Source organism: Onychostruthus taczanowskii, unplaced genomic scaffold (assembly GCF_017590055.1).
Source record: "Onychostruthus taczanowskii isolate IOZ18803 unplaced genomic scaffold, ASM1759005v1 scaffold34, whole genome shotgun sequence".
In the NCBI taxonomy this organism is placed as follows: domain Eukaryota; kingdom Metazoa; phylum Chordata; class Aves; order Passeriformes; family Passeridae; genus Onychostruthus; species Onychostruthus taczanowskii.
The window spans coordinates 7,245,282-7,256,226 of record NW_024500794.1 but is presented as its reverse complement, the minus strand read 5'-3'; the positions used below and the strand labels follow the sequence as shown (position 1 = coordinate 7,256,226).

The 10,945-nt window shown below is 38.5% G+C and overlaps 1 protein-coding gene across 1 annotated transcript; it reads left to right on the top strand.

Moving 5' to 3' along the window:
• Positions 1-768: 768 nt before the first annotated feature.
• Positions 769-9,491, top strand: CUNH3orf52 (chromosome unknown C3orf52 homolog). Its single transcript, XM_041410953.1, has 6 exons — positions 769-1,041; positions 5,142-5,265; positions 5,826-5,959; positions 6,714-6,784; positions 8,185-8,375; positions 9,386-9,491. Coding segments are annotated over exons 1-6 (702 nt in total). The 5' UTR covers positions 769-861; the 3' UTR covers positions 9,388-9,491.
• Positions 9,492-10,945: the final 1,454 nt, after the last annotated feature.

Here is a 10,945-nt window from a genome sequence, read left to right as displayed (position 1 = left end):
GAAATAAGATGAGGTAGGATCAAGGATATTTAGGAGGCTGGGTCGTAATCAGTCCCTGGCTACAGTAAGCTGTTGTGAGTGACTCCAAGTGCACACGAGAGTGCGTGTGGGAAGCTAGTGCAGACTGAATCACCACGGTTGTTTCATAAAAGCATGTCCTGTAGAGCACAGGTTGAAATTTAAGGCCATCTTTCTCTTCTCTTTATCTATGTCCTCTGGGTTTTTTTTACCTGAAAGCAGCTTCTCAGGTTTAGATTGGATAGTATGTTGAAGGACATAAATGCTTCTGTAACACCAGATATGATTTTAGGCAGTATAATAGCTAGAGGGAGAATAATTTACAGCACAAAGGTCATTAGTGTTCATTTCTTTATTGACTATAGAGGGAGACTAGAATCACAAGTGTTGACAGAGTCCCAGCCTAAGCAAACAACATGCTCTATGAACTTTTACTCTGTTCGTGCTGTTCAGCACCGCATCTGTTTAGCTGCATGGATAACAGTAATAACATTTTATTGTTTTGGCTGACAGCAGCAGAGAAAACACTGGTTCCTTTCAAAATCGTCCTTTAGCATTGCTAAAGGTTTAGTCACTTGCTTGTCAAGGGCTGGTACAGGCAGGTAGACAAACTGGAAAACCTAGTATTGCACAGCTGAGAGTCAGAGTTCTCACAGCTATGCAAATCAATACTTCCTCTGCCTTCCCTTTCTCTGCAGCTACGGCAGCTGACTTAAATTAGGGGAATTCCTTGGAAGAACAGTATTTTGAGACCTCTCCTATGAACACTATCCTCACTCTTCCTGTTTCCAGCCTCGTGTCAGAGCTACTACTGACCATAATTGCAGCAGAAACAAGAAGGAAATGAGCTGGCTCCGTGCTCACTTCAGAGACAGAGGTTTTCGCAGAGGACCCTCTTCTGAGACAGAAGCAATGAAAAGGCAGAGCTCTGCTCAGGAGCATGAGGTTATTGAATTACAGGAACATAAGGTGGAGGAAAGTGAGACTGATCATGACAAGCCCCTAAATGCTCAAACGAGAAAGGTAGGAATTTCATTTGGTCATTTGATCCTTCCAGTGGGGGAAATACTACACAGCAAGAGAAATGACACAAATGACAGAACATTTTGTAGGGGTGATTTAATTTGCTATTTGAGGTAAAGAGGCTAAAAACCTGTTAAATATAATTCTTTTCCCTTATCAATTAAGTGTTCTGAGAGTGGGATTTTAAGCTTTTTAATTTGGAAAGTGAAACTGTAATTGGTTCTCTGAATTTTGTTTTCTCTTCTAATGTGCTATCAGTGGAATTGGGCTCAAAACCAGAAAAAAGTTTAAATAAGTTTTAAAACCACGCTTTCCTTCAGTAGAAGTTAACCAGGAAACAGTGCTGCCAAACAAAAATAAGATGTCCTCAAACAGAGCATGCTGGATTCTCTTTATCTCTGAGTAATTTTCAGCTGCTAACTATTATGAATTTGTGTTCATAGAACACTCCAAACCCTCAGTTAAGGTCAGCATGTGACTCCTAAGGAGGTAGCTCCTAGTCCCTAGTTTAAAGCTACAGAACAGACTAATTCTGGCGGAGGAATAACATATTCACCCGTGACTGCTGTACAGTGAATTACACCACTTACTGCAGGAGTATTTGTGGCGGTGCCAAGATGTTTCCCGCTTTTCCGTGGGCACGGCTGACCGCACCGGGAGCTGTCTGCCTGACACACCGCCCTTCCCTTCCCTTCCCTTCCCTTCCCTTCCCTTCCCTCCCCTCCCCTGTGACTTCACTGCTTCCTTAGGGGAGTCCCTTTGCTCTCTTGTGCCAGGGGTCAGTTCCTTCTCCTGTGCTCTGGAAAGCTGAATCAGCTCGCTGCAGGGCCAGACACACTCCGGGAGGTGCAAAGAGGAGCAGCGGAGAGGGGAGGAGACGGGGAGCTAGGACTGCTGGAGTGTCTTGAGAAACCTTACCCTTAGGTTTATCCTTCCCCTTTCCAGAACTGAGTTTTTATTTGAGCTCTCTTTGTGCTGATTATAGCAAGTGGCTTCCCATCTATAAAATGGGAATTTTATGATTGGCTTTTCGCAATATTAAAATAAATATTATATGTGTTATGTTAGAAAGTTATGCTGTATTAATTTTCTTAAGTAGTGTGTTAAATATAGTTTTAGATTATAACATAATGTTAAAATAGAAACTATGCTGTGTAAGATACTTTTTTTAAAAAAAGAGGACTTGCACTGAGATAGCAGCCACAGGACACCTTAATCTTTCAGAGAAAAAGAATTTATTGCTCTCTTATCAGAAGAAACTAACTTCTTCCTGCCTTGCTCAGCCTTGAAGATGCTGTTAGGATTAAGAGGAAGAAGTTGACACTGACCAGGCAGAATCCTTTGTTTGAATGGAGTTTATGCATCATGTATGAATATGCTACAGGCTGTTTTTTTTAAGGGTTAATCTTCTGTTAACATGTGTCCCTTTTCTGGCTTATTTTGCCCAGAAAGAGGTACTCAGACTGTCCGTAACTCTTTCTTTTTATTGTCTCATATTGTCCTAATCCAAATTGTCCAAATTTTTATTACTCTAATTATATTGCTATTTTTATAACCACTTTATTACTATTAAACTTGTAACATTTTAAAAACAAATGATTGGCATTTTTCACCCTATCCTATACAGACTGCTGGAAGTTACCATGCTCTGCTTTCTGCTCAGCTGGCAGGTTAATCAGAGCTGCCCTGCCCACCAGGGAGAGAATTTCAGGGCTGCTGTTGCTTCTCCCTGACCTATGGGCAAAGTTTGGAAGGTGCTGGACTAGTTGTGGAGCCGAATGTTTTCTTGGGATCAAGCCAGTTTGCTATATGTGATTAAGAATTGTGTTTTGTGATAGTCTAAACACGTGGTAGCTCAATCAAAACTTGGTCTTGACAACTGCCTGTCTCAGCTGATGGGGCTATGGCTGATTTCATAGTTGCACTCTAAGCAGTAGTTACTGGCTTTTAAAATTTTTAAAATACAAAACTATACACTAGTGTTAAGTATTAAATTGAAATTAATATTTCTAAAATATTTTAAAAATAAAAAAAAAAAGTAAATGTGATGACAGCTGAAAGTATGCTGTAAACAAAACCATACTCAGTGTTTGCCTTTCATTCTCCAGTAGAGCAAAGTTCTGTGTGCAGAGGTTTCTACAGAGAGTGCTTTCCTTTTTCTGCCTCTGTTCCTGAAGGAATCTCCCTTGTAAGCTCTTTCTCTGTGTGTCTGTTTTCTCTCCCTGTTCCCCGCCACTGTCAGAACGCAGGACATCCCTCTGGGTGCCCTGGATGGTTCAAAATCCTGGCAGGGGCTCGGAGACCCTAGCAGGAAGACAAAGACACTTGGGAATTCAATCTCAACCCATAGAGCAAATTACCAACTTTATATAAAGAATTACAAGTCACAAAAGTTTAAGTAGTATAACAGTAGTTGTCCAGGGTGAAAGGTGGAATTTTGAAGAATTTTACTATGGGGGTCTAGGGGACAAGATGGAGGAATTTGGGCATTGTCCTGTTCTTCTTCCTTCTTCTTCCTAGCCTCCATCTTCTGGTTGATTGGTTTAAAGTAGAAGTACACTGTCGAACATAGATGATAGGTATTGGAAAATAACTGTAAATAAAGTACACATAGTTTTTAGTATAAAGAGATAGCTCCACCTCAGGGCAGTGCAGTGTGCCTCAGACTGACCTGCTGAACGGACCTCAGCAGGCCAGGCAGAAAAAGTTTTAGATAAGAAATAATAAACCACCTTGAGAATGACAGCCGAAGACTTCTGACTCCTTCTGCGACAGCAGGGTTGGGGAAAAGAGACTTTTGCTATATCTCGGGGTCATCGTGACCAGAGGAGATCCCGAGAACTGGTGTCCCTGGGTGGGCACATTGAAACTTTTAGCCAGCTGCTCAATTCAGTAAATTCAGTGAACGCCTCTCTGTTATTCTGTGTTCTTAGAAAGTTCAAAAAGTAAAGGAAGAATACCTGGATTAGTGCCTCCAGCAGCAGCTGGTTCCTGCCAATCTGCATGTGTGTGGGTGGCTCAGACAACCTACAGCATGTGCTTTTCCTGGTACTGATGACAAAAAGGATATGGAGTTTATTACTACCTTTATGGTGGATGGAGAGGGAGGGAGAGGAGTAATTAAAAAGACAGCATGGTCTGCTTATGCATTCAAGCCTTGCTTCAGTCTTCTGATTCTTCTGGCTGTGGAATAAAACAGATGAAGTTACCGGTTTTGACCATCACCTAAGCTTGCTGGTTTTTTTCCTCCCCATTTTTTTTTTTTTTTTTTTAATATTCATCCTGCTGGATTAACTCATTAAAAGACTAATTTCTGTCATGGTTTTCAATCTTATTAAAAGTTAAATAACAGGAAAGGTATTGTCCTTTCTCTTCCATATGAATGTACATACACATGCACAATTGTTTTGGGTGAAGTTTGCTTTTGACCTCATAGAACAGGTGAGATTTGCATTAAACTTCCTGTTAAGTACACTCAATAGCCTTCAAGTTTCCAATCTTCTGAAGAAAAAGTAAGTCAGCTACAAAAGTCTCAATTATTTCATGGAGGGTTTAACACAATACTATCTATTGAATAGCATTGCCTTTGCATTGGATGCTGGCATTCAGAAGCTATGCAGGTTGACATTATCAACGCTGCAGAGGTGAATGATTTTGGAAATACCTCCAGAGACACCTTTTTCAGTTGGGAGAGATGAAAACCATTAAAAGGAGAGCTTGTGGAATATGCAAATTTAATTCACGTTGTTAAAAAAAAAAAAAAAAAAAAACAAAAAAACCCCAAACCCACACAAAAAACCGTGGAGCCAAGAAATCACCTTTGCAGTACTTTAGCTTTATGGGCCATTCAAGAGTAAGAACTCCTGCACAAAGGGGAATGGTCTCTCTCAAGTGAATGTCCTTTACCTTCTCTAGGACTACATTTTCTCCTGCAGCAGTAGTCAAGGCTGGGAACCCCTGATGTAGGGCATTGCTTACCAATGAGGCTCTCCCATCTATGTGGGGGTTTTGTTTCTAAATGTGACAGCAGAGACATCCTTCAATATCTTTTCCTGCCTTATTTGATTATTAATCAATATGCCCTTCTCTTTTATACCTAGGAGAGAGATCCCTGCAAATCATGCAAGAATGTAGTTTTCTGGAAGTGTAAACTATGGATGGTTATATGTACGATATTTCTAGTGATCTTCCTGGTCATTCTCATCAGCCTAATTCTTTATTCTAGTAAGTATCTCACTCTTGGTTAGAGTAATACAAACATGCAATATGTGCACTCTAATAGAAGACAAATGCAACGATAACATCCTTTAATGTCCTTCAATAAACTGCTGAAGGAACTGGGATACAGACTGCAGAGGGTGGTACTGTAGTTCAGTAGTTGTTGTGAATGCTTTTAACTTATCAGGCAGCAAGCAACTTGTATCCTGATCAGGTGACAATTCAAGTTTGTAGCTAAGTGAGAAAATATCACAAGAAGAAATTTGGATATGAGGATGGAAATGATGTTTGTAATGTTGGAACAAGTGCCATGGATGACTTAGGTCCCATGGTATCATTGCCTGTCAGACTCCCAGAGCAGATGACTTTTGCTAATGGAGGTGGGTGATTGACCTCCAGGTGCTGTCACTTTTTTCAGGTGACTTGCACTTTCTGTCTTTCCCATTCAGTCCTTACCTAAGAAATCTATGAGAAAGCCACCCTGGCGAATGTTAAGAGGCTTGTTTTTCAATACTTCAGCTATCTGAAACTTTTTTCTCCCCTTTCTATCTCCTTTTGATTATTAGATGTTTACACAGATGAGGATGACTACTGGGATCCTGATGAATTACTAAGCAATGGAAATTTCCACAATTTTTCAGGAACTTTGGAGTTAATGTGTGGTCTCTCACACTTCTCCTCTGAGGACATTACTAAGAGGGTAAGTGTTTATGTGATTCTTGGCAAAGTTGATTCTGCTTCAGTGTTTTGCCTTTTAAGTTTCTGTTTCTCTGTGTAGCAACGCAGTCATTTCCAAGTCCACAAATAAAATGTGTTGTACTTTTTAAAGTCACAATCTAGTAAAAAAAAAAAAAAAAGTCTGCTTTTAAGCACAAGAAAGTATTGATTTTTTTCCCCCCTAAATTTGACCATTTGTTAAGACATTGTCTTCACCTTTTTCACAGAATTATTGAATAATTTAGGAGAGGCCTGTGAAAGTCATCTAAGCATAATATGGGCTAAACATCCTGTGTGCTGCATTCTCTTATGAGTACGTGATTACAGCCTGGGTTTATAGTGATGATTTCTGCTGAGCCAGCACAGCTCTGAGTTACAGCTGAAATATGCTCAGCATACATGGCAAAGATCATTTGGACATGGTGGGAAGGCAATCTCAAGACAGAGACCCTCCCCCCCACAAAGTAAGAGTTAGAAAAGCCTTTTGGTACTAATTAGATCCCAAACCTAACAGCAATCACTCAAATGTACAATTAACTTGTCTGTCAAATTTAAATGTCTCTCTACCATTTCCAGGGCAGATATTTGCTGTTATTTGACCTTCAGCACCTGTTTTTGTGCTCCTTAAAGCACTTTGTAAGCATTATTTGCTGTGTTTTTTTTTTTTTTTTTTTTAAATTTGTGAGGGCAAAAAAGAGATTGAATAGAATAAACATTTTTTTCCCTCTCTCTCTCAGCTAACAGAGGTCTACAACTCATCTCCAGCTTTAGGACGTTACTTTAGGTCAGCTCAGGTGATTTCTTTCAGGTAAGCAATTTCTGTCACCAAAGTTATCTGAAAATTACAGGCTTTTGATGAAACATACATTTGCTTATGTAAATATGTACAATATTTAAATCTCTGAAAAATGGGTTGTTAGGGGAAAATTATGCGTATAGGCAGTGAAAACTGGTCAAAGGATCATCTGGTGTAAATGGTAATTGCTGCTAAAATTATATAATGACAGGAACATATTGTTGCTGTGAAGTATCATCTCTGTTATCTTTGGTTCCAATTGCAGCCCTTAATAAACACATTCAAGGATATTTATTAAAAGGGAAATTAATAGCTGGAGATGCTTAAGATTGATGTAGTTTAAATAATCTTAAATATATAAAACAGGGTTCATAGGCAGGAGAGAATAATTTTGTTCCCAAAATGGATAAAGGCAAGAGGAATTTACATGTCTCCTGTCATGGAGAGATAGCAGGAAGGCAAGGGAAAACAGAGAGCTTTCCCAAGGACTTCTGAAAAAGAACTCTTACAAAAGAATTTAGAAAGACAGGAAAAAAAATGAAGGGAAGTAGTTTTGCAAAGTCCCAGGTCCTCTGAGATAGCAATGACAGAGGACCAGCCACGTTGCAATGTGGCAAGTGGCAGTCATGAAGGCACTTTGCTCCCTTGGGGAATAAGCTCCCTTGCCCTGCCAGCCTTGGGCATGCCAGCTTTGTTAACAGTGAACTGTAGCTCCTTAGCCTTATGGGTATAACTATGATTCAGACCATCAAGTACAAAGCCGTAGTTCTGTGCATACATCGAGTAGCTAATAACTCTCTCTGCCTCTTTGATGTCTCTCTCTTGTTGTCTCCCTCTCTTTCTTTCATTTTCCCCCATTCAAGTACTTTTTGAAAATGTTTTGAATTCTGTGAGTACAGAAGATAGCTGTTGAATTGCAGTCACAAAAAGCGAAATCTCCACAGATGGTCTCCAGTTCACTGGTTTGTGTAATCCACTCCAGAGCTGAGTCAGGAGCACAGCTGCATGGTCCCAGATGCTGCTAGCAGGAAAACAAACCTTCCTACAGGTTTCTAGTGAAACTATGCACAGGGTATTGCAACACCTCTTATCAGTAGCTTCTTGTGAACCACCAGTATTGAAAACTGCATTCCATTAGAACACATGTCCAATTGCCCCTTGTGCATTTGAAAACATGTCCCTGGCTGGCTTAAAGTACGAACCCAGTTTCAAGAGCTGTTCTGAGAAGGGAGGGTGAGGCAGAAACTGGCGTCTTTGACAGTTTTCTTTCATAATGCTCTTCTTGGGGAAATGTTGTTTTTAAAAAAAAAAAATCCATCCCAACACTGACATGAAAAGTCAGTCTTTCAAACAGGAAGAAGAAAAGATCCTGTTGATACTTGAAGACATTCATCCTTGACTTTGTTTTTCAGTAATGAAAGCTCCACTGTAATTTATCAGCTAGTGTTTTCTGTACCACCATCAACAGAGGGATTTATGGAAAACAGTATGAACCCAGATTTTATAAGGAACATTTTACGCCAAAATATTTATGATGAAGATACTCTTAATCCTGGGACATCTGAATGTGACAGGTTAAAGCTCAACCCGACTTCTCTCACATGTAAGTGCTGTACCTTAGAGAAACTGTTTCTTTACAAAGACCAGAAGTATTTATGGGAAAGGAGGGAAATATTTCTAGAAAGATACTGAGATTCATTAGTATATATAATTTGCATTAGTGTATATATATATTGCATAACAGTATTAAGAATATTTTTAAATATTCTTAAATATAAGCTTTCAGAATATTTTAAGAATAGCTTTAAACTATTCTTAAAACAGCTTTCAGAAAGTCTTGATATGCTTAACTTAAAACCTAGGACTGTTTGATCCTTTGATGAGAAAGGGAATAGTGATGAGGCTGGTTAGCTGTGGGCTCCAACCAAACTTTTCTGACCTAATATTGCATTTTATCTGCACAGAAAAATTCTCCTTGTATGTATGTGTACCATAATGGCGAGACAAATAATTAGAAATATTTCTCCTTATTGTACATTTGGTTTTGAATGCTAACAAAACAAATTTTAATCTAAGGGATGAAAAAGAGTCCTGATTTTTGTCTTTCATTTTCTGGAAAATTTATTATGTACAGAAATGCCTTTAAAGGAAGCAAATGTTCATTCTTCCAGGTTTTCTAGGCAGTGATTCCAATGACTACCAGCAACTAGATGGTGATTCCAATGCATTTATATTTGTCCTGATAGAAATGCCCATATAAAAGTCCCATGAGCTTTGAACCTATACTAAAAACAATGCATGGAGCTGCCTCCCCCCAGTGCCAATTTACTGAGCCACACCTATGTGCTTTTAGAATAATCCTAGGCTAACAATTCAGGATTGCAGTGTAGGTAAATAAGGTTTGCAATTAACTCATATTGGTTTTTCTTGGGACTCTTAGCAAGGGACAAGAGATCAACAGGTCATGGGTTCCAATTTTTAGAAGCATTTTGTTCCTTATATATTGACAGAATTCTTAGAAAAAGTAGTGTAAAAGGATACAGGAAATAATATGTTCAAATAACTATTTAAAGTTTAATTTTAATATTAATATAGTACTGTTTTAACTTTCAGAAAAAATATGGAAAGATTCCTCATCTTCATCACCACCTAGAAGAGATGCGATTCCCTATCTATAAGTAATCCCAGGGCAGGGAACTATTCATTAGGTAGAAACACTTCTAAAATTGTTGTCCTATAAATACAGCCTGTGGTGCAATACTGTTAATAAAAGTGTGGTATATTTATGACAGTGTTGTATTGCTATAGCACCACTACCTTCTCCTATATCTCAGTAATCCATTTCACCCTTGAGAAAATCATGTATTTGATGCATGCTCTGTTGACTTTGAAAGCTCTGCTTTGCCTTGACTTATGATTAAATCTGAATGTTCTGCATGAGCTTTGAAAGCAGTCTTGCACGTGACTCCTTTCTTCTTCTCTTGGTTTATACAAAATAATCTGTACAGCTTCATCCTCAATGCTCACTTCCACTCAAACTCACCTGTTATTTTTTTTCCCCTCCAAAAAATGTCACATTTACTTGCTCTTTCCTTATAAAACAGCCTGAAAACCTAAATACATATATATATATATATATGTGTGTGTATATATATATATATATATATAAATATGTGTGTGTCTGTGTGTTTTGTGTGTGTGTGTATTTGTATTCTTTAATTACATGCAAGGCCTTTGCACTAGCTTCTTAAGAATGCTTCAGCTCTCATAATTTCCTTATTCTTCCTACAGCCTTCTTGGATAAGGTGCTCTTTGCTCTATTTTTCTCGTCTTCAGTGTGAAATACGAAAGAAGAAAACAACAGCATGAAGAGACATGTCTCATTCACTCACAAAGCTGAATGTCACAGGAATATTTAAAGGGTTGAATTAGCAGTGTGCTTTTACAGTTAGCTACTGCTACTAGTGAATAGACAGATACTTGACCTGGTTTTGTAAATCTGAACATTTGTAAGTCTATATCCTTAATTATAGTTCCTGCCTAGCACTGGGGATAAAAATGAACAGATGTAAGATGTTTGCCTTAATAAGGCAGTAAATAGCTGTTCTTGTTGATGAGAGACCAGAGGAGATGAATCAGTGCCAAGAGGATGGTGCTGGAGCAGAAGACAGGCCAGAGTGGCACAAAAGTTACAGGCAGTAACTGGCTATAATGTAAAAGTTAAGCATTAACTTTATGTAGAATGAAACATATTCACTACCATGTGAGTGAATTGCATCTTGTCATTTATTTGTAGTCTTATAAATGTTAGTACTGTTGGATAGAACTTGTATTTTAAGAAGCATTTTGTATTGTAAGAAATATGTCATGGAAAATTGTTTTTCTCTTTCTAATATTACTAGTTTATTTAAGGAGTAATCTGACAATGTTATTGTGCATTAAATTATTTATTTTTTGCTATTAAAGTGACTCTTTTCATTCTTTAGCAACTCTGGTCTTTCAACTGCGTGAGTTGGAAAATAGCCATCGGAATTCTAAATGCCATGAAGCATGTCTGACAGAGCTGTACGCTCAAACCCATAGTTGTTGTTGTTGTATGCATTCAAACTGAGTTTGGGAAATGTTCTGGATCAAATTAGTAGTTTGCATGACTCTCATATTTGCGGCTTCTTC